The 27,989-nt window shown below is 54.9% G+C and overlaps 1 protein-coding gene across 50 annotated transcripts in view; it reads right to left on the reverse strand.

Moving 5' to 3' along the window:
- B3GNTL1 (UDP-GlcNAc:betaGal beta-1,3-N-acetylglucosaminyltransferase like 1) overlaps positions 1-27,989 on the reverse strand; it is a 144,438-nt gene that overhangs the window by 99,893 nt on the left and 16,556 nt on the right. For 31 of the 50 annotated variants that reach the window (XR_012426391.1, XM_074021131.1, XM_074021129.1 and 28 more), the window contains one exon: positions 421-486. The exons of the other annotated variants lie outside the window; for them this stretch is intronic. Coding sequence is in view for 30 of the 31 variants with exons in the window: in XM_074021118.1 (XP_073877219.1) it covers positions 421-486 (66 nt within the window). In the remaining variant the exon portion in view is untranslated. The remainder of the gene's footprint in view (positions 1-420; positions 487-27,989) is intronic. 50 annotated transcript variants of the gene reach the window in all.

Below are 27,989 nucleotides of genomic sequence, written 5' to 3' on the forward strand. Positions count from 1 at the left end.
ATACAAAAAATAGCCGGGCGAGGTGGCGGGCGCCTGTAGTCCCAGCTACTCGGGAGGCTGAGGCAGGAGAATGGCGGGAACTGGGGAGGCAGAGCTTGCAGTGAGCTGAGATCCGGCCACTGCACTCCAGCCTGGGCGACAGAGCGAGACTCCGTCTCAAAACAAACAAACAAACAAACAAACAACACAACCACCTTTGCACCCTGTAAAAATAACAGGAGAAAAAATCAGGGGCGTGTTTTTCTCCCGAGGAAAATACCCGCGAGGGCTCAGAGACGTGCCGGCCGCAGATCCCGCTCCGTGACTGGGCAGTCGCACCAGAGCCTGATTCTTTCCACCCCTAGGACAACTCTTTATTTAAAGAACCACAGTGCGAACTTCATTAAAGGTAGTAACGACACTAAGGAGGCCAGTACTTACGCTCGACGGGTGCTGAACGGCAGCCTGGTGTTGCAGCCTCACCCGCTGGGGCATCATGACGTCATCCTGCAGAAAAGAACACACTTCCCATTTGTTTGTTTGCACTGACTGATGGATGGGCTGCTACAGTCCCGCCTTATGCCCAGGCTGGAGCGCGGCGGCACCATCACGGCTCGCTGCAGCCTCAAACTCCCAGCCTCAACTGAGCCTCTCGCCTCAGCCTCCAAACAGTTGGGATTACCGGCTTGAGCCACCACGCCCAGCCCCAAGAACATATTTTAAACTCACGTAAAGCAGTTCCTACTGGCAAGTAAGAAAACGACAGACAATCCAACAGCAAAACAGGCAAGGCCCTTGAGCTGGCCATCAAGCAAGATTTCCAGCGGACCAAAAACCTCATCAGCCATCAGAGAAACGCAATTAGTTATGCAATGGAGAGAGAAAAATAACCAACGCTGACAATCCCAAGTGTACTTGATTAGGCAGAACGAGAGCTCCTGTGCACTGCTGGCTGCGGCGAGGACCTGTCACCACTGCTGAGGGGACCGTCTGCGGCGAGGAGCTGGGGACCCTCTGTGGTGAGAACTGCCACCGCTGCTGAGGGGACCGTCTGTGGCGAGGACCTGCCACCGCCGTGGAGGGGACCGTCTGTGGTGAGGAGCTGGGGACCCTCTGCGGTGAGAACTGCCACCGCTGCTGAGGGGACCGTCTGTGGCGAGGAGCTGGGGACCCTCTGTGGTGAGAACTGCCACCGCTGCTGAGGGGACCGTCTGGCATCTCCCAGCAAAGCGGAAGACAAGCTTCCCTAAGACCCTGACGTCTGACTACTTGCGTAGGAAAAGCCCCACTCACACGCACAGACGTGCTGACGGCAGCTCGTTCACATGTGGAAAGAACCCAATGGCGAGAATCGCAGATAAATGAATTGTGCACGTTAGTTTTAAACGCCATTCAGCAGCTGAACACACCACGAATTTCACAAGCCTAATGTTCAGTGACAAAAGCAAGACACAAGAATATACGTGGTATTTTCCACTTATTTAAATTCAAAACCCAGCCAAATAAACCATATTATTTAAGAAATGCACACACAGTGTGTACCAGGGGTCCCAACCCCCGGGCAGTGGGCTGGTACCGGGCCATGGACCAGGCCACACAGCAGGAGTGAGCGGCGGCCGGGTGAGTGTCACCAACGGAGCTCATCATCCTGTCAGAGCAGCGGCTGCCTTAGACCCTCATAGCAGCTCAGACTCCACTGGGACCTGCGCACGCGAGGAATCCAGGTCACAGACTCCTTATGAGAATCTAACTAATGCCGAGGCCTGAGGTGGAACCGTTTCATCCCGAAACCACGCCCCCACCATGGGTCTGTGAAAACATTGTCTTCCACAAAACCTGTCCCTGGTGCCGAAAAGGCTGGGGACCACGGATATAAACCATAAAAGCAGCAACATTATAACCCTGAAGATCAGAAGAGCGGTCACTTTTTGAGGGGAAGTCAAGGTGGGGGCGTGGACGGGACAGTCCCCCTAAGGTGCCCGCAATAAGCATTTACTGATCGAGTGGTAGCTACACAAATATCTGCTTCATAATTAACCTGTAAAGTGGATATTTATGTTTTGTGCATTTTTCTGTGGGTATATTCTATCTCATGATAAAAAAAATTTTAAGTGGAAGAACAGCAAAGGTTTAAGTATATCATTTAAAGGCACAAATATACTCAACAGAAGAAATAAGAATAATGTCATTGGAAGGACATTTGTTTTTAAGCTGAACACTAAGATGAACTAAAAGACCCATATTTATGTCTCTTATTCCAGAAAAACCACCTTAGAACATTCAGATCATCCAAGAAACCTGAGGGACGTTGCAAGGAACCTAATGGGGCTGAGGAGAGGAGGCTGGGGACGGAGGGGAAGTGGGAGGAGGGCGGAGAGAAGAGAATAAAGGAGGGTGGAGAGTGGAGGAGGGAGGAAGGAGGAGGGATGGAGGGAGGAGGGAAGAGAACAGAAGAGGAGGGTGGAGAGTGGAGGAGGGAGGAGGGAAGATGACAAGAGGAGGGGGAGGAGGGAGGAGGGACGGAAGGAGGAGGGAGGAGGGAAGAGGACAGAAGAGGAGGGTGAAGAAGGGAGGAGGGAGGAGAGATAGAAGGAGGAGGGAAGAGAACAGAAGAGGAGGGTGGACAGTAGAGGAGGGAGGAGGGAAGAGGGAGGAGAGATAGAAGGAGGAGGGAAGAGAACAGAAGAGGAGGATGGAGAGTGGAGGAGGGAGGAGGGAAGATGACAAGAGGAGGGGGAGGAGGGAGGAGGGACGGAAGGAGGAGGGAGGAGGGAAGAGGACAGAAGAGGAGGGTGGAGAAGGGAGGAGGGAGAAGGGAGGAGGGAGGATAGAGGGAGGAGGGAAGAGGATAGAAGAGGAGGGGGGAGGAGGGAGGTGGAGGGTGGAGGGAAGTGGGGATTGGGGAGAGAGAATAGAGGAGGGAGGGTGGAGGAGAGAGGAGAAGGGAGGAGGATGAAGGTAGAGAAGGGAGGAGGGAGGAAAGAGGAGGACGACGGGGAGGGCTAAAAACCTGCGTATGACCCTGACAGGTATTTCAAAAAGAAGAGCTGAGGAGGCTCCAAGGAACTGCAGGCACCACCTAAGGGGCACGTCTCTGCCCACCTTCAAACACAGGGGAGCCTCAAACCTTCTGACCCCTGGTCCAGACACCTAATCACCCATGCCCCAAGCCCAGGCTGAAATGTCCTGTGGGAAGGTCTCTTGCACCTTCTAGAACCAGGGCCAGACCAGTTCCTCTATGTAGTTGCCCTCAAAAATATTTGTAAGACACGGAGGTCATTATGTTCAGTGAAACATCCAGACACAGACAGACAAATGCCGGTGTTCCCACCCACGCACGGGAGCTAAGGAGACGATCTCACGGAGGTAGAAGGAGGGCGCTCACCAGAGGCCAGGAAGGGCAGCGGCGGGAGGATGAAGGGGGTTGGTTAACGGACACAAAACTACAGTCAGGTAAAAGGAGTAGTTCTAGTGTTCGACAGCACAATAGGGTGGCTATAGTTAACCATAAGTTATTTTATATTTCACAAGAGCTAGAAGACTTTTATGGCCAGGTGCAGTGGCTCAGCCTGTAATCCCAGCACTTTGGGAGGCCGAGGCAGGAGGATCACTTGAGGTCAGGAGTTCGAGACTAGACTGGCCAACATGGTGAAACTCCGTCTCTACTAAAAAAAAAAATTCGAGGCCGGGCGCAGTGGCTCAAGCCTGTAATCCCAGCACTTTCGGAGGCCAAGACGGGCGGATCACGAGGTCAGGAGATCGAGACCATCCTGGCTAACACGGTGAAACCCCGTCTCTACTAAAAAATACAAAAAACTAGCCGGGCGAGGTGGCGGGTGCCTGTAGTCCCAGCTACTTGGGAGGCTGAGGCAGGAGAATGGCGTAAACCCGGGAGGCGGAGCTTGCAGTGAGCTGAGATCCGGCCACTGCACTCCAGCCTGGGCGACAGAGCGAGACTCCGTCTCAAAAAAAAAAAAAAAAAAAAAAAAACTGGACGGAATACCTCATCCAGCATCACAGTTTTCCACAGGACTTTGCTTCTGACCAAGGAACTCACTTAACAGCCAAAGAAGGGCCGCAACGGGCCGGGCTCCCAGAATCACTTACCTCACACGTCCCTACCGTCCTGAAGCCATGGGTCGGACAGAGGTGGGGCAGCCTCTGGAGGTCCAGCTACGGCACCATTCAGCGGCGACGCTGGCTGGGCCGGGGCGAGGCTCTCCAGAGGCCGCGTTGGCTCCAAATGAGCCTCCGGGACCTGGACCTGTTTCTCCCCAGCCAGGGCTCACGGGGCCAGGAATCGAGGGGCGGACGTGGGAGTGGCACTCACCGTCACCCCAGTGATGCACTAGGGGAGCTCCTCTTCCTGTTCCCTGACGTGCGGTCCACAGGCCCAGAGGCCTGAGTCCCAGGGAGTCCCAGGGAGGCCTGAGTCCCAGGGAGGCCTGAGTCCCAGGGAGGCCCAGGGAGGCCTGAGTCCCAGGGAGGCCCAGGGAGGCCTGAGTCCCAGGGAGGCCTGAGTCCCAGGGAGGCCCAGGGAGGCCTGAGTCCCAGGGAGTCCCAGGGAGGCCTGAGTCCCAGGGAGTCCCAGGGAGGCCTGAGTCCCAGGGAGTCCCAGGGAGGCCTGAGTCCCAGGGAGTCCCAGGGAGGCCTGAGTCCCAGGGAGGCCCAGGGAGGCCTGAGTCCCAGGGAGGCCCAGGGAGGCCTGAGTCCCAGGGAGGCCCAGGGAGGCCTGAGTCCCAGGGAGGCCTGAGTCCCAGGGAGTCCCAGGGAGGCCTGAGTCCCAGGGAGGCCCAGGGAGGCCTGAGTCCCAGGGAGGCCTGAGTCCCAGGGAGTCCCAGGGAGGCCTGAGTCCCAGGGAGGCCCAGGGAGGCCTGAGTCCCAGGGAGGCCTGAGTCCCAGGGAGTCCCAGGGAGGCCTGAGTCCCAGGGAGGCCCAGGGAGGCCTGAGTCCCAGGGAGGCCTGAGTCCCAGGGAGTCCCAGGGAGGCCTGAGTCCCTGGGAGGCCCAGGGAGGCCTGAGTCCCAGGGAGGCCCAGGGAGGCCTGAGTCCCAGGGAGGCCTGAGTCCCAGGGAGTCCCAGGGAGGCCTGAGTCCCAGGGAGGCCCAGGGAGGCCTGAGTCCCAGGGAGGCCTGAGTCCCAGGGAGGCCCAGGGAGGCCTGAGTCCCAGGGAGGCCCAGGGAGGCCTGAGTCCCAGGGAGTCCCAGGGAGGCCTGAGTCCCAGGGAGCAACACGGCCACCAGGAGACGCACGATGACGCCGTGGGATGGAAGCTGAGACCGCCCCCGGCCCCTCTGGCTCCTCGTGCCCGAGTCCACACCCAGAAAGGGATTCTCTGTGCTGGCCTGGGGATTGATCCTGACCTCCCAGGGGGAATTGGCCTACGTCACCACAACAGAGGCAGGACGGAGTCTGCGATGCAGGAGAACGCTTGGGCATCAAATTACTCCACAGAAAATGATTCGAATAAAGTGGCCAGTACGCAAAGACAGCCAGGCATGTAAGTAAAAGTAGACAAAACACCAGACAACAAAAGACTTGATATGTTCAAATTATCACACACAAAATATTTTAAAAATCTATGCAAATTGTATTTAAAAAACTAAAAGATACAAGACATGAGCCAGTCATAAAAGGCCCAATATTGTCACAGGAGGTCCCTGCGCACAGCCAAAGTCATGGAGACTGGACGGAGACGGGTGGGAGCCAGAGGCTGGGGCGGGCTGGGCTGTTTTATGGGGACGGAGCTTCAGTTCGGGAAGACGGAAAAGATCTGGAGACGGGGCGGTGGAGGCTGCACAGCAATGTGACTGTACTGAACTAGCACTTAAAAATGGCTAAAATGGTAAATTTTATGTTATATACATTTTACCACACACAAAAACTAAAGGGCAAACTTGAACAACAGAACTTTTTTTTCTTTTTTTTTGAGTCGGAAGTTTGCTCGTTACCCAGGCTGGAGTGCAATGGCGCGATCTCGGCTCACTGCAACCTCCTTCTCCCGGGTTCAAGTGATTCTCCTGTGGCTGGGATTACAGGTGCCCAGGACCACACCTGGCTAATTTTTGCATTTTTAGTAGAGACGGGGTTTCACCATGTTGGCCAGGCTGGTCTCAAACTCCTGACCTCAGGTGATCCGCCCGCCTCAGCCTCCCAAAGTGCTGGGATTATACGTGTGAGCCACCACACCTGGCCAAGAATAGAACTATTAGAACTAAAATACAAATCCCAATTAAGCATAACACAGACAAATTTAACAGCAAAACAGATTTTCTAAAGAGATAATCAGTGAATTTGAACATAAATAAAAATAAATTATTCAGAATTCAGCATGAAAAGACCAGAAGATGGAAAACAGAGAAAAAAGAAAAGAAAACAAAAACCAAAGAGCTATAAAGCATAATAGGGTCCCAGAAAGAGAGGGAGAAAAGTGCACTGGAAACAAGCAAGCTTTGGAGAAACGATGGCTGAGAAATTTCTGAGACCGATAAGGACACCAGCACCCACGTTTACAAAGCCCAGGCCGGGCAAGGCACAGAAACTCCAGGTGCCCAGTCCACTTCCCGGAACGGATGACTAAGTTGCTTCAGAGCAATATTCTCCATAGAGTAGCTAGAAAAATACTAAAACAAAACGAAATGCCTGTTAAAAGGCACCAGAGAACCACACAGGCCACAAGGACCAAAGACCGAGGTCTGGAGCGGGAAAGCCCAGAGAGGTGAGCAGGGCACCCCGGGGAGGCCATGGGGCCCGGCCTACCAGTCCACCTGCCCACCGGCCCACCGGCCCACCCCACCTGCCCACCTGCCCACCTGCCCACCTGCCCACCCCACCTGCCCACCGGCCCCTCTGCCCACCTGCCCACCGGCCCCCTGCCCACCTGCCCACCGGCCCACCTGCCCACCTGCCCACCCCACCTGCCCACCCCACCTGTCCACCGGCCCACCAACCGGCCCACCTGCCCACCGGCCCCTCCGCCCACCTGCCCACCAGGAGCCAAAGTCAGCCCCAGGGGAGGTGATGGTCATCCCGACCATCCGGTTATTTCTAAAACCAGCGTCTCAAAGAGTTACTGATTCTGAGCGCAGTGGGGGAGGGGCCACAGCCACGTGGCACTTCTGCCGCTCCCAGGGCTGGAAGGAAACACGGGGTTCGGGGACCTGTGAGGACGGGGACCGGGGAACACCCAGCGTTTTCTGCTGGGACCCACGAGAACTACCTGCATTTAATTTGGGGAAGACGGAGAAAGAGCCACTGGGAAGGGGCAAGAAAGGGGCTTCCAGGGTGGTTATTTTCAATGGTGGCCACACGGACATTTGCTTTACGATACTTTGATGATACTTTATGGACATTTGTGTTTTGTGCTGTTCTCTGTGTGTGTTTTTCTTCATAATGAAAATGATGAAACAAACAAGAATTTTGAACATGAGGTTGTTGCTAGAAGCACTTCTGTTCAGCACGGTACTGGAGGTCCTAGTCAGTATCGTGAACTGAACCAAGAACGCGGAACGAGGAAGATTGGAATAGACATTGGAAAGGGGTAAAAGGATCCTTATTCACAGGTGACATAATCATTTCATAGTAAATTGTAAAGAATATGCAAAAAAAACCTCTACTAGAATAAGCTAATGTAGCATATTTATAGCAATAAAACTTGGAAATGAATTAATACCACTTTTCAATAGCACTGAAACCCACAAAATACTTAAAGATATATTTTATTACATTTATGTTGGAGACCCATATCCTAAAAACTACAGAACATTCTGGAGAGAAATTTAAGAAGGCCTAAATACATGGAGAGATACACTATGTTTACGGATTAGAAGACTCAATACTAAGATCCTCAAGTGGATTTACAGATTCAATGTAATCCCAACAAAAATCAGCAGCCTTGACAAGTTCACTCTAAAATTCTGCCAAATTCAAAGGACCTAAAAAAAAAAAAAAAAAAAAACAGACAAAAACCAACACAACCATTTTGACAGCAGGAAAAACGAAGCTGGAGACTTACAATCCCAGATTCTGAGACTTACTATAAAGCTATGCTGTAGCTTTATTCCTGCAGCTGCTACAATAATCATGTAATAGCAACCAAGACAGTGTGGAACTGGTGTAAAGAGGAATATAAAGATCAGGGGAACAGAACAGAGTACAGAAACAGATCAAATAGATCTATGCTTTTTTGGGGTCCACTGATTTTCAACAAGGGTGCCAAGATAATTCCACAGAGAAAGAACAGGAACATTGGAAAAACTGGACATCATCTGTGAAAAACAATCCGCAGCCCCCATATACACCATCTTCAAAAACTAACCTGAAACGAACCGCAGGTCTCAGTGTGAAAGATGGAAACAGAAGACATCTAGGAGAAAATGAAGAAAACCTTGGGGCGGACAAAGGCTTCTTAGGTTCTTAGACAGAACACAAAAAGCACAAATGTTATTTTTTTAAGTGATAAAATGGTCATTATCAAAATTTAAAACTTCTGGTTCATCAAAAGACACTTTTAAGAAAATGAAAAAAAAAAAAAGACCAGCCATAGACTGGAAGATAGAACTTGTATACAGATTCTTTTTTAAAAATCTTAAAACTCAACACTAAGAAGACAAAACAACTTTAAAGAAAAGGTCAAAAGATCTGAGCAGACACTTCACACAGGAAGGTGTGTGCATGAGCAATACGCACCTAAGTAAACCCTCACACATTCGGTCAGCAGGAAAATACGAACTGAAGCCACAGTGAGACACAGCTACGAACACACTGCAAAGGGCCACAGGACAAAGACAATTCCAGGTCTTGATAAGAGTGTGGAACTCTGGTAAGATGGTTCAGCCTTTGCGGAAAACAGTTTTGGGGGGTGGCCTTACCAAGTTAAATGTACACATACTGTATCACCCAGCAGGTCTACTTCTAGGTATTTATTTACCCAGGAGAAACAAAAGCACAGGTCCACAAATTTCATCGCATCTTTACTCATAATAGCCAAATGCTGGCGCGGATGCGGGCACCTGTAGTCCCAGCTACTCGGGAGGCTGAGGCAGGAGAATGGCGTGAACCTGGGAGGCGGAGCTTGCAGTGAGCGGAGATCGCACCACTGCACTCCAGCCTGGGCGACAGAGTGAGACTCTGTCTAAAAAAATAAAAAATAAAAAATAAAAACATACCCAAGACTTGGTAGTTTAAAAAGGAGAGAGGCTTAATTGGCTCCCAGCTCCACATGGCTGGGGAGGCCTGAGGAACCTTACAGTCACGGCGGAAGGCGAAGCAAACCGTCCTACAACGTGGCAGGTGAGAGGGAAGACGGAGGAGTCCCTTATAAAACCATCAGATCTTGAGAGAGAACAGCCATGGGAGAGAAGCCACCTCCACGATCCAATCACCTCCCAGCAGCTTCCTCCCTCAACACGAGGTGATTACGGAGAATACCATGCGAGGTGAGATTGGGGACACGGGGGTTACCGTGCGAGGTGAGATTGGGGACACGGGGGTTACCGTGCGAGGTGAGATCGGGGACACGGGGGTTACCGTGCGAGGTGAGATCGGGGACACGGGGGTTACCGTGCGAGGTGAGATCGGGGACACACGGGTTACCGTGCGAGGTGAGATCGGGGACACGGGGGTTACCGTGCGAGGTGAGATCGGGGACACGGGGGTTACCGTGCGAGGTGAGATTGGGGACACGGGGGTTACCGTGCGAGGTGAGATCGGGGACACGGGGGTTACCGTGCGAGGTGAGATTGGGGACACACGGGTTACCGTGCGAGGTGAGATTGGGGATACACGGGTTACCGTGCGAGGTGAGATCGGGGACACGGGGGTTACCGTGCGAGGTGAGATTGGGGACACGGGGGTTACCGTGCGAGGTGAGATTGGGGACACGGGGGTTACCGTGCGAGGTGAGATTGGGGACACGGGGGTTACCGTGCGAGGTGAGATTGGGGACACGGGGGTTACCGTGCGAGATGAGATTGGGGACACGGGGGTTACCGTGCGAGGTGAGATAGGGGACACACGGGTTACCGTGCGAGGTGAGATTGGGGACACGGGGGTTACCGTGCGAGGTGAGATTGGGGACACGGGGGTTACCGTGCGAGGTGAGATTGGGGACACGGGGGTTACCGTGCGAGGTGAGATTGGGGACACGGGGGTTACCGTGCGAGGTGAGATTGGGGACACAGAGCCAGACCATATCGCTGCACAAGCTCCACACAAAATATCAGAAATGTTCAGTTTCACGTAACATCACTGTGCCCCAAATGCAGTTTCCACGGCTCTAAGGTCTCTTCCAGTCCCTAACCACAGTTAGAAGAACATGGCCTTTTCCAGAGCCGTAGTGGTGGCATAAGAAGAAAACAATCAGACTTGCATGCAAATCCATCATCACAGTACATACAGATCCATCATCTCAGTACATACAGATCCATCATCATCACAGTAAATACAGATCCATCATCATCACAGTAAATACAGATCTATCATCTCGATACACACAGACCCACCATCATCTCGGTAGCTACAGATCCATCATCATCACAGTAAATACAGATCCATCATCATCACAGTAAATACAGATCCATCATCATCACAGTACATACAGATCCATCATCTTGATACATACAGATCCATCATCATCTCGATACATACAGATCCATCGTCTCGGTACACACAGACCCACCATCATCACAGTAAATACAGATCTATCATCTCGGTACACACAGACCCACCATCATCTCAGTACATACAGACCCACCATCATCTCGGTAGCTACAGATCCATCATCATCACGGTACATACAGATCCATCATCTCGATACATACAGATCCATCATCATCACAGTAAATACAGATCTATCATCTCGATACATACAGATCCATTGTCTCGGTACACACAGACCCACCATCATCTCAATACATACAAATCCAAGTTGCGTACCTCCCCTTCTGACAGCACCCCCAGCAGACCCCAGAATCAAGAGCTGTCCGAGGCCTGCCCCCTCCCCAGCGGAGGCTCTGCCCCTGGCTTGCTGCTCTGCCCTGAGGGGCATGGAGAAAGGAATGCCTTTGAATTGGGAGAGAGGACAAGAAGAATTCCCTCTGGCCAGCAAACTATTCTAATGGGAAGCGGGATGAACAAAGAAATTGGGGTTGTAGCTTCCTGAGCTGGAAGACGCCACCTGCCCTTTTCTGGGTCTCACGTCGGGGAACTGGAGACGGGCCCCAGGCCCCACAGAGAGCCCCTTTCCCGGGGTAGGTCATCTCTCTTCCGGAGGACTGAGCCAACCACACAACAGCAGGGCCTCAGCCAGGCGTCCTAAAAACTGGGCCCCCTTCGCTCTGTGCCCGGGGACCCCAGCTCTGGCATGACCCCTCCGTACCCACTGACGGCTGCATAAATCCAGAGCCACCCACACCAACGGGCGGCAGGAGCTGTGGGGTTGTTCCCGTCTTCCAAACGGACCAGCAGCCTAGAACACGCCATTCCCTGTCAAGCATGGGCGGCCTGACCAGCAGCGGCCACAGGCTCTCCACGTGTTGCAGAGAAAGAAGACAAAGTCTACCTAAGGTGCCGTCTGAGTTTCCTCCTCGGGTTTCCCAGCAAGATCAGAGAGGTCTGTAGCTCCCCTTTCCCATCCTCCTCTCTGCACCTCCACGCCAGCAGCCCAGCAGCCCGCACTCGTCCTCAGCCAGGCAATTTTACTTAGAGCTTTTGCCACGGGATAATTTTCTTCCTGGAGCTTTCACGTTACCTGCACACCCCACATGGGGTGCCTGTCCTCAATGTACCCACTGCTGTTCATCTGGCCAACGAATACTAGGCGAACCTGAGGCATGTGAACCTGCAAATGTCTGGCCACTTTCAAAGTAAAAAACAGCAGCATTACTGGGTCCTAACTTTGAACTAGGTCCTAGGGATACAAAGAGAGACAGCAGCAGTCCGGTTTCATTGAGCCCACACTCTAATGGGGTAGAGGCACAGACAGACAGTGAGAGAGAGAGAGGAATGAGGAAGGGGGGCAGCCCCAGCCAGTGGCAGGAAGGAAAAAGGTGGACAGTGCACTGAAGATGATGCACAGGAGACGGGAAGAGTGGGGACCCGCAGGTGAGGCTCCCGCAGGACAGGTAAGGAGGGGACAGTGAGGACCCACAGGACAGGTAAGGAGGGGACAGTGAGGACCCACAGGACAGGTGAGCTGGGGACAGTGAGGACCCACAGGTGAGGTGGGGCCAGTGAGGACCCATAGGTGAGGCTCCGGCAGGACAGGCAGAGGTGAGAAGAGTGAGGACTCAGGGCTGAGGCTCCAGCTCACCCTTCATGAGACAAAGTCCCCATCTGAGCATCTCGGGACACACAGCTCAGAGCACTGTCTTACAAATGCACTCAGAAGGGCAACTGTTTCTCAGCTTTTGGGTAAGAACTGGGGCTCCTAAGGCAGCCCATGTGCCACCCAGTCCGGCACTGGCTGTAAAAGTATCACTCGGAAGCTCCAAAAGCACCAGAGTCCGCCTGTGAGACCCGGAGTGTGTGCCTCGCAGTGGTCACTCCCTCTCAGTGGGTTTCGGAGCCAGTGCCCTGGAGGAGCCACAACGCCCCGGTCATTCCCCTTCGCGAAGCCTTAAAACGAACACACTCTGCCTAAACAAAGATATTTCAAAATCTCCCACTGTCTGGGGCACGAGCACCTTCAGCAAACACCAAGTCCAGTGGCTTTCGGGAGCTGCAGGCTGCCAGGGATAACGCGTTACGGTGCCGAGGACACAGGCGGGTAAACACGCGGCCTGGCGTGGCGCCTTTGAAACGTGGAGGCCGCAGCAGCCAGGCAGGCCTTCTCCGGGGCTATTTTACCGCTTTTCCCCTGTTCAGGAACACCCTTCGTGAACACGAGGGTTAAGAAAGGAACAGCTCTTCTCGCAGAGACCAGAAGTGGGGTGGGGGCGTCTACACAGGCAGGGCTTGGCCGATTTGCAGCGTCCCGTTCAGAGAGGGGCCTTCTGCTCAGGGATCCAGGGCGTCCTCTGCTTTGCAGTCAGCCCCACTCGGCCTTTGTGGGGTCGGCCGCCACTGGAATCACACGGCCCCTGAACCAGCTACAACCACGCCGGGCCTTGGGTCTAAAACACAAGCCCATAATTTTTGCCTTAGGAATGAAAAGGAGAGGACAAATATAGCAGAAAGGAAGGGAGTGGTGTGTTTGGAGAGGGGGAGCTGGCACCGTGGCGTCCGCAGTGTCCCCCGTAGTTGTCAGGGTTCCCTGCAGGGACCGGACCAATAGGATGGACGTGCAGATGAAGGGAGTCTGTCAGGAAGACCGACTCACACGACGCGAGGGGAAGTTCCACGGCAGGCCGTCTGCAGGCCGAGGAGCAAGGAAGCCAACACGCCGCCTTCGTCCTGTGGCCTGAGGCTGGGGAGCCCCTGGCCAACCACAGGTGTGAGTCCGAGTCCCAAAGCTGAAGAACGTGGAGTCCGATGTTCGAGGCAGGAGGCCTCCAGCCCGGGAGAGAGGTGAGGCCGGAAGACTCAGCCAGTCCCCATGTTCCATGTTCCTCTGCCTGCTTGTACCCCGGCTGCACTGTCCCCGCTCCGTCTACACCGGCGTGAACTCACATCACCTCAGCCCTGTCCCCGCCCCGTCTACACCGGCGTGAACTCACATCACCTCAGCCCTGTCCCCGCCCCATCTACACCGGCATGAACACATTACCTCAGCCCTGTCCCCGCCCCGTCTACACCGGCGTGAACTCACATCACCTCAGCCCTGTCCCCGCCCCGTCTACACCGGCGTGAACTCACATCACCTCAGCCCTGTCCCCGCCCCGTCTACACCGGCGTGAACTCACATCACCTGAGCCCTGTCCCCGCTCCGTCTACACCAGCGTGAACTCACATTACCTTAGCCCTGTCCCCACCCCGTCTACACCGGCGTGAACGGACATTACCTTAGCCCTGTCTCCGCCCCACCTGCACCAGTGTGAACGGACACTGGCTCCTCTCCGCTATTTTCTAAGTTGCAGCAGATTCCACACAGCTGACACCAACACTCTTTTCTAAACAATTCCAGGCTAAAGCCGACAAGTCAAATATAGAAGTCAGGTGGCATGTGATGAAGAGATGAGGAAAAACACACTTCCTCACTCAGCCAGCTACATCTGCATTTAGTTAGTTACTGACCAGCGTGTCATTCTAAATATAGGGAAAATAGCATGATTCAGGAATCTCTTGGTCACCACCATGCTCTGCAGTGAAATGCTTTGCTCTCAAAACCACCCAAGACAAAGCACGGGCCTCGTGTCCCCTTTCTGTTAAATGCATGCTGGGAGGTGCCCCTTCTCCTTCCTCCCACCCCCACGTCTCCCGGCCTCCCCTTCTCCTTCCTCCCACCCCCACGTCTCCCGGCCTCCCCTTCTCCTTCCTCCCACCCCCACGTCTCCCGGCCTCCCCTTCTCCTTCCTCCCACCCCCACGTCTCCCGGCCTCCCCTTCTCCTTCCTCCCACCCCCACGTCTCCCGGCCTCCCCTTCTCCTCCCTCCCACCCCCACGTCTCCCGGCCTCCCCTTCTTCCTCCCACCCCCACGTCTCCCGGCCTCCCCTTCTTCCTCCCACCCCCACGTCTCCCGGCCTCCCCTTCTCCTTCCTCCCACCCCCACGTCTCCCGGCCTCCCGCAGCTGCAGCGAAGAGCTGGAAGGGAAAGTGGAAACCTCTTCACGGGAGAAATGGGCTCACGCTTCTACAGCCCTCGGTAGCCGTGGGACACGGTGGGACAAAATGTTTCATCACAAAGGAGGCTGTATTGCCTTTCTCGATCTTCTGCAAATTCGTAATTTAATAGTGCTTCCTCCGCTACTGACTCTGCGCGGGTTCCTGCTGCCTCGCCAGAGAAAACACCGGACCGTGTTCTCCAACCCCGGGGATGCTGGAGGGCACCGTGCCGGGAAGACTCGTGTGACACGTGGTCCCGTGTCCCCACACTTCCTGTGGGACCTACAGGCTACACACGGGTGAACGTACAAGAGGCTCCAGGTGTCCACTCCTGGAGGCAGCGTCCCCGATGTGCCGAGGCAGCAGAGCGGCCCCCCCGGTCGTCCGCACAGGAGCGCCCGGCGCAGGCCTCAGGTGGGCCCGGCCGCAGCAGGTGGCCACCTCAGCAGCAGCCTCTGCACGGGGTCCTGCAGGCTGGCGGGCCCTGCTTCTAAATTCAACATGAACTCCCCGCGGGAGGCGGTGCTCCACGGCTTTCTGAATAGTTTCCCGGACTGGATATCAAGTCTCCTCCAAGACCACACTGCAGGTCAGAGTTCGCCAGACCAGGCGGACGACACGCACGGACGCGGCCAGCAGAGCCTCTCACCCGCCTCCAATCTCCAAGTGAGGTGGGTTCCATGGGGGCCCCAACTGCTGAGGGATAAATATCTGTGTCCTGCGTAGAGACCGGGCTCTCCGTGTGGAGGGAAAAGCTGGGAACCGTGCAGGGCCCCAGCCCCACCAGGAAAAGAGGACTCTGGCCCAGAGGCGAAGCCACGCACGTTAACACGTCCCCGGGGCTGAGCCTGCGGAAGCTGCAGGGGCCTGGTGTGGGTCAGGCCTGGGTGAGGGGCCTGAGGTCCATGATGCCCTCGACACTTGGCCTGCCCTGGACCACATTCTGCAGCTAGACGGGCGACACCGTGACGCTGTGGACTGACCAGAACGCCGTAGCCGCAGCCAGGGGGCCGGGCCGTGCCGCTCAGGGGTGCAAAGCGCTCCAACCGCCCCAGACACCTTGCTGGACACATCGGCCAGCACAGAGGGCAGCGAACGGCCACCGCTGTCCAGGATCTCCAGAGCGAGAGCAGCCAGCAGCCGCAAGACCACGGTCCCCGTGCCAGGAGCAAGATGTCCTCCAGGGTCGTGGGGCCTGGTCAAAGGGCATGGAGGCCAGTCTGATAGGTTCCTCGCTGGCCAAATAGTGACAGTAAGTGACAGTAACTACTGATAACTCAAATAAAACAGACACACATAGAAACCGTGAAGCTCCCCCCATCACACGCACACACAACGCGGAGTCACACACACACACACGGACACACACGCAGACACCACGGAGTCCACACACACATAGAAACCGTGAAGCGCACACACACACACACACACACACAACGCGGAGTCACACACACACACACGGACACACACACAGACACCACGGAGTCCACACACACATAGAAACCGTGAAGCGCGCACACACACACACACACACACAACGCGGAGTCACACACGCAGACACCACGGAGTCCACACACACATAGAAACCGTGAAGCGCACACACACACACACACAAACACACGGACACCACGGAGTCCACACACACACAGACACCGTGAAACCCACACACACACACACACACAACGCAGAGTCTCACACACACACACGGACACACACACGGACACCACGGAGTCCACACACACATAGAAACCGTGAAGCTCCCCCCATCACACGCACACACAACGCGGAGTCACACACACATACACACACGCAGACACCACGGAGTCCACACACACACAGACACCGTGAAGCCCACACACACACACACACACACGGACACCACGGAGTCCACACACACACACAGACACCGTGAAACACACACACACACACACACACACAACGCGGAGTCACACACACACACACGCACACACGGACACACACGCAGACACCACGGAGTCCACACACACAGACACCGTGAAGCCCACACACACACACACACACAACGCGGAGTCACACACACACACACATACACACACGCAGACACCACGGAGTCCACACACACACAGACACCGTGAAGCCCACACACACACACACACACACACACACACACACACACGGACACCACGGAGTCCACACACACACACACACACATACACACACGCAGACACCACGGAGTCCACACACACACAGACACCGTGAAGCCCACACACACACACACACACACGGATACCACGGAGTCCACACACACACACACAGACACCGTGAAACACACACACACACACACACACAACGCGGAGTCACACACACACACACGCACACACGGACACACACGCAGACACCACGGAGTCCACACACACAGACACCGTGAAACCCCCCCACACACACAACGCGGAGTCACACACACATAAAGAAGTGCAGGTGCCCACTGCACTGCAAGTCTGATGAGCAGCAGGATGTGCGCTTGTCCTCGCCTTTCCACACAGCAGGTGCAACCTGCCCCAGGTGCTAGAGCCGAGCCCCCTCAGCAAAGAGGCAAATCAAAACCACACGCGCGAGGGAGGCAGCGAGAGGGCCGTGTCACCTCCGAGACACGCCGGAGAGAGCTGCACGGCCTGACCTCGCCGTGAGGAAACACAGACAGCACGAGACACGCCGGAGAGAGCTGCACGGCCTGACCTCGCCGTGAGGAAACACAGACAGCACGAGACACGCCGGAGAGAGCTGCACGGCCTGACCTCGCCGTGAGGAAACACAGACAGCACGAGACACGCCGGAGAGAGCTGCACGGCCTGACCTCGCCGTGAGGAAACACAGACAGCACAAGTGTCAGGGTCTTCCACAAAGAAAGGGCCTCAGAACCTTCAAAGCATCAAGAAGAGCAGAGTCAAGGTGGGGCTGAAGGTATTCCAGGCGGAGGAGATTACAGAGACAGGGCAACTAAACGCAGCGCGATTCTGAGCAGGAGCTTCTCCCACAGCACCGCTGGGACGGGCTGGCCCAGCACCGGGTGTGAGTTGTGTCCCGGTGAGCACGTTCCTGTCGTGAGGGGAGGCCTGGGCTGCAGGAGAATGTACTCGGGATGACACGCATGAGGCTGGTGGCCTATGCCAATGGCTCAGGGAGAACAAAACGTTCTCTGCGGTATCCTTGAAACTTTCCATGAGTTCTGGTGGTTTCAAGGGGGTAAGAGAAATGGGCAAAAAGATGCAAACACTTTTCACAGAAAAGGAAACCCACACGGCCAAGAATAGAAGACGATGCTCACCGTGACCCGTGACCAGCAAGTGTAAATCCAGGCGCGGTGAGGCCCCCTTCACTCCTGCCCAGCCAGGAAAGTGAACCCCTGGAATTCTGAGTGCTGGAGCCTGCGAGAGTGCCGGCGTCTGCAGGTATCCGTCTTCCGCGCCCTTGGAGCCGGCAATTCCACTTCCAGGTACAGACCTCGAGGAACAGCCAGAGGTTTATGCACGGGCGACGGCAGCCCAAAAGCCCGAGCACAGGAGGACAGGTGGATGCACACAGCAGGTCTGCTCGGCAGAGAAACCAAACGAACTGCAAACGACAGACACAGAGAGCGGGGCAGGGAGCCGCAGAAAACCCACCCTCGACAGACACACAGAGGGGGGCAGGGAGCCGCAGACAAACCCACATAGAGCGGGAGCCGCAGACAAACCCACACAGAGCGGGGCAGGGGGCCGCGGACAAACCCACCCTCGACAGACACACAGAGCGGGGCAGGGAGCCGCAGACAAACCCACACAGAGCGGGGCAGGGAGCCGCAGACAAACCCACACAGAGCGGGGCAGGGAGCCGCAGACAAACCCACACAGAGCGGGGCAGGGGGCCGCAGACAAACCCACCCTCGACAGACACACAGGGGGGGCAGGGAGCCGCAGACAAACCCACATAGAGCGGGGCAGGGAGCCGCAGACAAACCCACCCTCGACAGACACACAGAGCGGGGCAGGGAGCCGCAGACAAACCCACATAGAGCGGGGCAGGGAGCCGCAGACAAACCCACCCTCGACAGACACACAGGGGGGGCAGGGAGCCGCGGACAAACCCACACAGAGCGAGGCAGGGAGCCGCGGACAAACCCACATAGAGCGGGAGCCACGGACAAACCCACACAGGGCGGGGCAGGGAGCCACGGACAAACCCACACAGAGCGGGAGCCACGGACAAACCCACACAGGGCGGGGCAGGGAGCTGCGGACAAACCCACACAGAGCGGGGGCCGCGGACAAACCCGCCTCACACGGCCCGAGTGATTTTCAACAAAAGGCTTCAGCACAATCCACGGAGGAAAGAAAGGTCCTTCAACCAGTGATGCTGGGACTGAACAGCCACATGCACGCCACGTACGGAAATTAACTAGACATGGACAAGACACGCCGACCGGAAAGTCAAAACTAGAAGCTACCAGAGAAATACAACTTCTCCTTCAGGGTAAGCAAAGGTTTCTTAGGAAAAAAATTAACTAGAAAACAGTAAATAAGTTGGACTTCACTGATATTAAAAACTTCTGCTCATCAAGACACCATTAAAACACGAAGAGGGGCCGGGCACGGTGGATCACGCCTGTAATCCCTGTGTTTTGAGAGGCTGAGACAGGAGGACTGCTTGAGCCTCAGAGGCTGAGGCTACAGTGAGCCGAGATTGGGCCACCGCACTCCAGCCTGGGTGACAGAGTGAGACTCTCTCAAAAAAAAAAAAAAAAAAGCCACTTACAGGGAAAAAATATCCACAATCCATACACCTGACAAAGGACTTGTATCCATAATATGTCACAAAACTCTTTAACTCATTACTAGTCAGATAAACAGGCCAGGTGTCGTGGCTCACGCCTGTAATCGTAGCATGTCGGGAGGCCAAGGCGGGTGGATCGCCTGAGCTCAGGAGTTTGAGACCAGCCTTGGCAACATGGGGAAACCCCGTCTCTACTAAAATACAAAAAATTAGCTGGGTGTGGTGGCTGGAGTCCCAGCTACTTGGGAGGCTGAGGCAGAACTGCTTGAACCCGGGAGGCGGTGGCTGCAGTGAGCCAAGACCGTGTCACTGCACTCCAGCCTGGGTGACAGAGAAAGACTTCATCTCAAAAAAAAAAAGATAACTCAATTTTATAAAAGGTGAGATTCGGGCATTTCATGAAAGGAGATTTATGAATGGCCAATAAACCCACGAAAAGGTGCTCACCATCATCACCAGCCATCAGGAAAATGTCAGACCACAGTGAGACACACTTCGGGGCCACGAGAATCATGAAAATAAAGGCCGACGGCGTCAACGCTGCAGAGCCCGCACCTGCGGACGGGAAGGCAGAACAGCACAAACGCCGGAAAACTGTTCCGCAGATTCCTTTAGGGTAAAAATACCTTTCCCTGTGGCGTGCCAATTCCACCCCTAGGTATTTCCCAAGAGAAACGGAGAGGTACGTCCACAGAAAGACAGGAATGTTAACGGCGTCTTTCTCCCAGTAACCCGAGCTGGAAACCACAGCATGGAAACGATCATGGTGCCATCGCACGAGGATGAGGACACGGGACGGAGCCAGCAATACGAAGGCTGGAACGCATGATCGTTCGGCTGAGTGGGAAGAGAAACGCGAGAGCACGGCCGTGTGGTTTCACATATGCATGAAATTCAAGGGCTGGCAACGGAAGCCCCGGGGCTCCAAGTCAGGCCAGTGGCTGCCGTGGGGACCGGAGCCGGGAGCGCGCAGGGTCGTTCCGAGGGACAGGTCTCTGCACTTGACTGGGGTGTTAGTTACACAGGCATGCGAGCTGTCAGACATCGCAGATTACCCATGTTGTGCACAAATTTCACACGGAAATCTTGTACTTTGCTGCATGTAAATTCTGCCGCCATTTTCAAAACCTGGATAAACTATAATGAGATGCAATTACATGGATGAACCTTAACAACAGTAAGGTTTAAAAGTTCCAAAATACTACGTACAGTGATACCCATTTTATAAAGTTAAAAAGGACTGAAGTTAAAAATTATTTTTTCAGATTTGTATAGATACCAAATACTTATTTTAAAAGCAGAGCAAGGGAGGAGGAGCGCAGAATTTGGGCTGACGGTTACCCAGGCGGAAGGAGGCAGGGGATAAGCGTGGTCACCTGCGAGATGTGAGAGGCCTGAGCTGGCTCTTGTTTTAGGGGGCAGGTCCATGGGTGTTTGTAACACTATAAAAATTAAAAATATAGGTGTGGAGTCCTAATTAGGGAAAAGAAGTCAGGCTTGGGGGAGCCGGGGAAGCCAAAAGAAAAAGCAGATTCCTCATGGTCCAGGACACACAGCATTTCTGCACAAGTAACTCACCCAACTCACAATCTTCCTCTGCCCAACTCATCAGCAGACCCTCGGCTGAGAAAAAAATACAGCTTAGGTCCCTGCAACCTCAGTGTTACCAGCACTGCTCGTGGCCCTCTCTAGCACAAGCACCACCTTTAAAACCCCAGCAAGGCTCTGTCTCCGGCCAGTCAGCTCCTGTCTTGCTGATGTGCCCGTTGCTTTCTTGCAACCTATCTTCGTGCTTTCTCAAATAAATCTGCCTTTCTTGACCTACAGCTGTCTTGGTAAATTCCTTTACCATCTGCACCACTGGCCTCAGTTAGTCGCCACCCAGGAAAACAGGTACCGTTATAATCACAGAGACGAACAAAACGGGCCATGCTTGAACAAATGATGAGAATGTGTCCTGAACCAAGGGTCCTGATTAATTTGATTCTGGGCTCCTGAGATCCTAAGATCTAAATTTAAAAAGGAGAAAAAGAGGCCAGACGCAGTGACTCACGCCTGTAATCCCAGCACTTTGGGAGGCCGAGGTGGGCAGATCACGAGGTCAAAAGATCGAGACCATCCTGGCTAACACGGTGAAACCCCGTCTCTACTAAAAATACAAAAATTAGCCGGGCGTGGTGGCGGCGCCTGTAGTCCCAGCTACTCAAGAGGCTGAGGTAAGAGAATCGCTTGAACCCAGGAGGCGGAGGTTGCAGTGAGCCGAGATCGCACCACTGCACTCCAGCCTGGGCGACAGAGCGAGACTCCATCTCAAAAAAAAAAAAAAAAAAAAAAAAGAAGAAGAAGAAGAAGAAAAAGAAATCATAATGGAAATTAGGAAACATAACTGAATAATAACTAGAGCTTTATATTCAAATTTACGGACACCCCCACAGTACTAAGTTCTCCATAAGAGGAAAACCAGTTGCTTAAATCTTACATTAGAAAACAAAAGCCTGTAGAGGAGGAGCCCAGCCCAAGGGCTAGGAACACAACAGCAGCATGACCGCAAATAAAGCAGAAGCAAAACCACAGGTGGGAAAGTAAAGAAATAAAGGGACTTAGCGGAGAAGGAGGCCAAGGGCAGCCGTAGGGGTGGAAAGGGGAACAGCCTCCGAGGCGGGATGGGCCTGGGGCGCCACAGGCCGTGCTCAGAGCGCCTGGCAGCTGCGAGGGTTCTGGGGCCCGGCTACCGCTGCATCCCTGTCCCCTCAGTTCAAGGACTGGCAGCGAGGACGAGAACGGCCAGGCTTGTCTAACCCTCCCCACCGCCCCGGGGTTGCCGCAACAACACTGCAGAGCTGGCGGAGCGGAGGCAGAGCCTTTGGGCCGTCCCTGTCTGCGGCGCCCGCCCCGCCTTGGCCCTTCTCATCCCAGGCACGTGCCCCCTCCTCTCACCTGAGGCCCCAGTTCAGAGGCCTCGGGGCAGTTCCAGGAAGGCCACGTGGCTTCCTGTGCATGTGGACAGCCACACGGCAGTTCCCAGCGAGGACGGGGGTCGGGGGACGCGGCCGGCTCCCCGGCGAGGACGGGAGTCGGGGGACGCGGCCGGCTCCCCGGCGAGGACGGGGGTCGGGGGACGCGGCCGGCTCCCCAGCGAAGAAGAGAGTCGGGGGACGCGGCCGGCTCCCCGGCGAGGACGGGGGTCGGGGGACAGGAGAGGGGCAGACAGAGGCTCTCCACCCTGAGAACCCTGAAGGGCGAAGGGAAAAGAAAACCTGGTCAGCTCAGAAGCAGGCAGCACTCTAAGAGCCGCTGGACCTCCCGGGTGGAGCTGCTCTGCGGACCTTGTCATAGACGTTTCGTTTGAACATTTCCAAGAGGCCTGGAATCCAAATCATTGTAATGAACGAGATATTTAAAGTCTATTTTCTTTAAAAGCCAGGCTTCTTGTTTTCTTTGTTTTATTCTGCTGAAGTTTCCAAGAACACAAACAACCGAGACGAGAACACGCAGAGTGTGCCAGGAGGAAACGCCGCGTCAGGCACTGATCGATCAGAGGCCGGCGGGGAAGGGCATAAACTCGGCGACGGCCGCCCGAGCACCCACGGGTCCCTCGCAGGACAGCGCCACATTTTCCAGCGGGGAAGGGCGTAAACTCAGCGACAGCCGCCCAAGCACCCACGGGTCCCTCACAGGACCGGCGCCACGTTTAGACAGGGCTCTGTGAGGACTCACCCCTGCCCCTTAGGAACCTGGCCATGGGACAGTCACGGGGGGGGCCTTCCACAGCCTTTCCGGACACCTGAGCCCACCTAATAGGCTCGAGGACAAGCCGTCCAGGCGCTGTCGCGTGACGAGAACGGCGTGCAGTGAGGCTGCACTCTGACAGCAGCGGGTGTGGGGCGGGTCCCAGGGAGGATGGAGACGCTTCATGAGCAAAAGGTGAAGATCTGTTTAAACTGTCCTCAGTTGCCAACCTAGAGGTCAGGAACCGTATCTGTCCCGCTCTAACGCCCTCTGCACATACTGGATCCAGAGTGAGTTTCAGGTGACGTTCATACTGGTCAGCCGGGCAACCCCCAGCATCCCTCCAGGATGTTCACCTCTCGTCCTCATCAACTCCACAGGGCAGCTGCCCACAGGCCCAGCCTCACAACATCTGCAGACCTGCTCCTGAGCCAGGCACGGGGGCCGGACGACGGGTCAGACCAGGCCCGGCCTCCGACCCAGACCGAGTTACCCAGACCGAGCTCGGCGACTGGACGACAGGTCAGACCAGGCCCGGCCTCCGACCCAGACCGAGTTACCCAGACCGAGCTCGGGGGCCCAGCACGCTCTGGTTCCCAGGCCTCCCTCCTCCTGTGGGGCCTTCATGATGTTGCTGCTTCAATGCACCTTCAGTATGAGACAAAGACCCCCCCGCGGCAGGGAATCAAACCCCCGAATACGAGGAAACGCGTTTTTGATGTTCTCTCTAGACACGGACAAATGAGACCACGGATCTGTAAAAATGCTCTTTGGAACCAAGAGGACATGAGTTACCTGTCCTCAAACTTACACGGCTTCATCTCCCTGCCTCATAAATTCCTCTGTCTTTCTACTTTTTCTGCTTTTCTCAGGGTCCTTCCTCTTCTGTCGTGGTTTTGGTTTTTGGTTTTTCAACTATGAAGACCAAATCTAAACCCTGTGATAAAGTCTGAAGACCCAGGGCAGTATCTGTGTGTCCCACACTGAACCCCAAATAAAGCAGAGGTTCTGTGCCCCGTTTGTTCCCTCCCAGACACCCCACCAGTCACCAGGAGGGCAAGCGTGCCACGGCCAGCTGGTCTTATGCATCCCAGTGCGACTGGCTGCTGCCTGCAGCTTACCAGAGGTTTTCGTTGTTGTTTTTGAGATGGAGTCTCGCTCTGTCGCCCAGGCGGGAGCGCAGTGGCGCGATCTCAGCTCACTACAACCTCTGCCTCCCGATTCTCCTGCCTCAGCCTCCTGAGTAGCTGGGACTACAGGTGCGTGTCACCACGCCCAGCTACTTTTTGTAGTTTTAGCAGAGACAGAGTTTTGCCATGTTGGCCAGGCTGGTCTCGAACTCTCCTGATCTCAAGTGATCTGCCCACCTCGGCCTCCCAAAGTGCTGGGATTACAGGCGTGAGCCACTGTGCCAGCCCCAAAGCTTACCAGAGCTTTATCTTAGCATTATTTCATGATTTACTTAAACCAAACCCTGAGAACAATTCAGGTCCCTAGTGCTGGGGGCAAGGCTTCCCCGGTCAGACTTCTGCACCACAGTCTTTCTCGGACACCCCTGGCATCGGTGGGCTTCCACGCCCAGCGCACCCTCCCTGTTGCTCTCCCAGTCCCACGGTGGCCAAGACTGACAGAGCCGGACATCGATCCACTCTCATCTCTCCTGTCCTCTCCCCCGGACGGCTAAAAGGCATTTCGAGGGCCCGATTCCCCCCTTCTTCCCGTCTTTCACGCGGTTCCTGCTGCTGAGCTCGCTGGTGAGACCCCGGCACTGCTCTGTCAGGCGACTCCTGGGCCTCGCTCTCCGCTCTGTCCTGGCTCCCGGCTTCCGAGGGCCCACCGAGCTCGCTCTCCTGGATCTCCCACTCCTCCGTGAACCTTTTCCTTCCCACGCTTCGGTGAACAAAAGAAAACTACGAAGGAGACAGCAGGGAAGGGGACGGCTCCAGCATTTCCTCTTTTCTCCTGGGGCAAGATGGAAACAAAGTTGTCCCAGCTGGGACCTGTGTCCTGGGGAGATTTTAAGAAGCTGCGAGGACAGGGAGGTTCTCACCTCCTGCCAGTCGCCAGCTAGAACTTTGCTGCTGCTGCTGCTGCTGCGGCTGTCGCCGGAGAAAACATACGATCGCCACAAAATACTTCAGGAAGAACAATTTTAAACCGAAAAAGATTACCGCAAGCCCGTCCCCCAAAGACAACAAAGCACCACTTCCCGTGTGGTGGGCTGAGCTGTCCTTGGTGGACGCTGTCTTAGCGAGGAAAACACTGGATGGACCATCTGAGCATAAAAACATGAGCCCAGGGGAGGGTCAGGAGAGAGGGCTGAAGGTTCTGCCTAAGAAAACGGGAGAAATCTGAGGCGTTTTGGTCTAAGAAGAAAAGAGACGAGAAGAAAGAGACCCAGGCAGCAGGACGGGGCCGCAGCAGCTGGTGCTGCCCTGGGGGCTCTGCCTTCCCGGGCTGGCCGGTGACTCTCAGTTCTACCCCGTCTGCGCGGGCACGCCTCTGCCAAACCTCCTTCCCGGGCCGGCCGGTGACTCTCAGTTCTACCCCGTCTGCGCGGACACGCCTCTGCCAAACCTCCTTCCCCAGCCGGCCGGTGACTCTCAGTTCTACCCCGTCTGCGCGGGCACGCCTCTGCCAAACCTCCTTCCCCAGCCGGCCGGTGACTCTCAGTTCTACCCCATCTGCACGGGCACGCCTCTCCCAAACCTCCTTCGCCAGCCGACCAGTGACTCTCAGTTCTACCCCATCTGCGCGGGCACGCCTCTCCCAAACCTCCTTCCCCGGCCGGCCGGTGACTCTCAGTTCTACCCCGTCTGCGTGGGCACGCCTCTCCCAAACCTCCTTCGCCAGCCGACCAGTGACTCTCAGTTCTACCCCGTCTGCGCGGGCACGCCTCTCCCAAACCTCCTTCCCCAGCCAGCCGGTGACTCTCAGTTCTACCCCGTCTGCGTGGGCACGCCTCTCCCAAACCTCCTTCCCGGGCCGGCCGGTGACTCTCAGTTCTACCCCGTCTGCGCGGGCACGCCTCTCCCAAACCTCCACGTGTGCCAACACCTTGTGCAGAGGCTTCTGGTGATCAAGGAAAAGAGCTGGGTCAGGAGGAGAGGAGCAGGCGGGTCCTGCGTGAATCCCTGCGTAGGCAGGAGCCTGGGCCAGGGCGGCCGGGAGACGCCGAGCGGCACCCCAGGAATGCGCAGAAGCCCAGGAACCCGGCCGCAGAGAAGGGACAAATACAGACAAATTTCTTAAAGTTAATTTTAAAGTAATTTTTAAAATATCTATAGTCGAGTGTAGACCATACAAGCAACTACCTGTTATTCAGTCATTTGTCCTGCTGTTGAAAAGTCTTTATAAACAGCGACCCCCACGGAGACCTGCCGGAAACTTCTCCACCGTGACCCTCCTGTCCCACATTAACGTTTCCATTTTCCATCACAGTCAACGACCTGAAGCTTCTTTGTATCCAAATCGTTCTCAGAGAGGCCGAGAAGGAAAGCTGAGGAGTGAAGGACACTCTTCAGGCTCTTGATAGAAAATGCAAAGTTACACTGACAAGATGGCATCAATTTAGAGTGTCCAAAATACTAAGTTATCACTTTTTTTTTTTTTTTTTGAGACGGAGTCTGGCTCTGTCGCCCAGGCTGGAGTGAGTGGCGCCATCTCGGCTCACTGCAAGCTCCGCCTCCCGGGTTCACGCCATTCTCCTGCCTCAGCCTCCCGAGTAGCTGGGACTACAGGCGCCGTCACCATGCCTGGTTAATTTTTTTTGTATTTTTTAGTAGAGACGGGGTTTCACCGTGTTAGCCAGGAAGGTCTCGATCTCCTGACCTCGTGATACGTCTGCCTCGGCCTCCCAAAGTGCTGGGATTACAGGCGTGAGCCACTGCGCCCAGCCTAAGTTACCTACATTTTTAAAGTGTTATTAATTCAGTTTTTAAAAGAATCTCACTAATCTGTGTTTGAATACAAATGACTTAAATTCATAGAAAGTTTATTAGTTGTTTGTACATCCACTTCTGAGAGTCTGCTCCTGTCCTCTGCCTACTTACCTATTTTTCTTAGTGTCTTATTTGTTTGTTTGTTTTTTGACACAGAGTCTCGCTCTGTCTCCCAGGCTGGAGTGCAGTGGTGCAATCTCGGCTCACTGCAACCTCCGCCTCCTGGGTTCAAGCGATTCTCCTGCCTCAGCCTCCCAAGTAGCTGGGACTACAGGTGCCCGCCACGCCTGGCTAATTTCATATTTTTAGTAGAGACGGGGTTTTGCCATGTTGGCCAGGCTGGTCTCAAACTCCTGACCTCAGGTGATCCATCCGCCTCGGCCTCCCAAAGTGCTGGGATTACAGGCGTGAGCCAATGTGCCTGGCCTTTTCTTAGTGTTTTCTTATCAACCTTTATTAATCAGTAAGGTTATTAATCTTTTAAGTACCATATTTTCCGATTTCATCCCAGTTTATCTTCATTTTGCTTACATCACTCTCTGCTGTGCAATTTACATTTTTATATCATTGTACTCATCATGATTAACTCATTAAGTGCAATTAAACAGCAACAACCTATTGACCTTAATTTTTAAGGCTGTCTAATAACTTTGATATGGCTGGGCTGTGTCCCCACCAACATCTCACCTTGAATTGTCGCTCCCACAATTCCCACGTGTCGTGGGAGGGCCCCGCTGGGAGGCCACTGAGTCACGGGGTGGGTCTGTCTTTTCTAGTGATAGTGGGTGAGCCTCAGGAGAGCTGACGGACTTCAAAGGAGGAGTTTCCCTGCACGAGTTGCCTTCCTCACCT

This window comes from Macaca fascicularis, chromosome 16 (genome assembly GCF_037993035.2).
Source record: "Macaca fascicularis isolate 582-1 chromosome 16, T2T-MFA8v1.1".
Taxonomy (NCBI): Eukaryota; Metazoa; Chordata; class Mammalia; order Primates; family Cercopithecidae; genus Macaca; species Macaca fascicularis.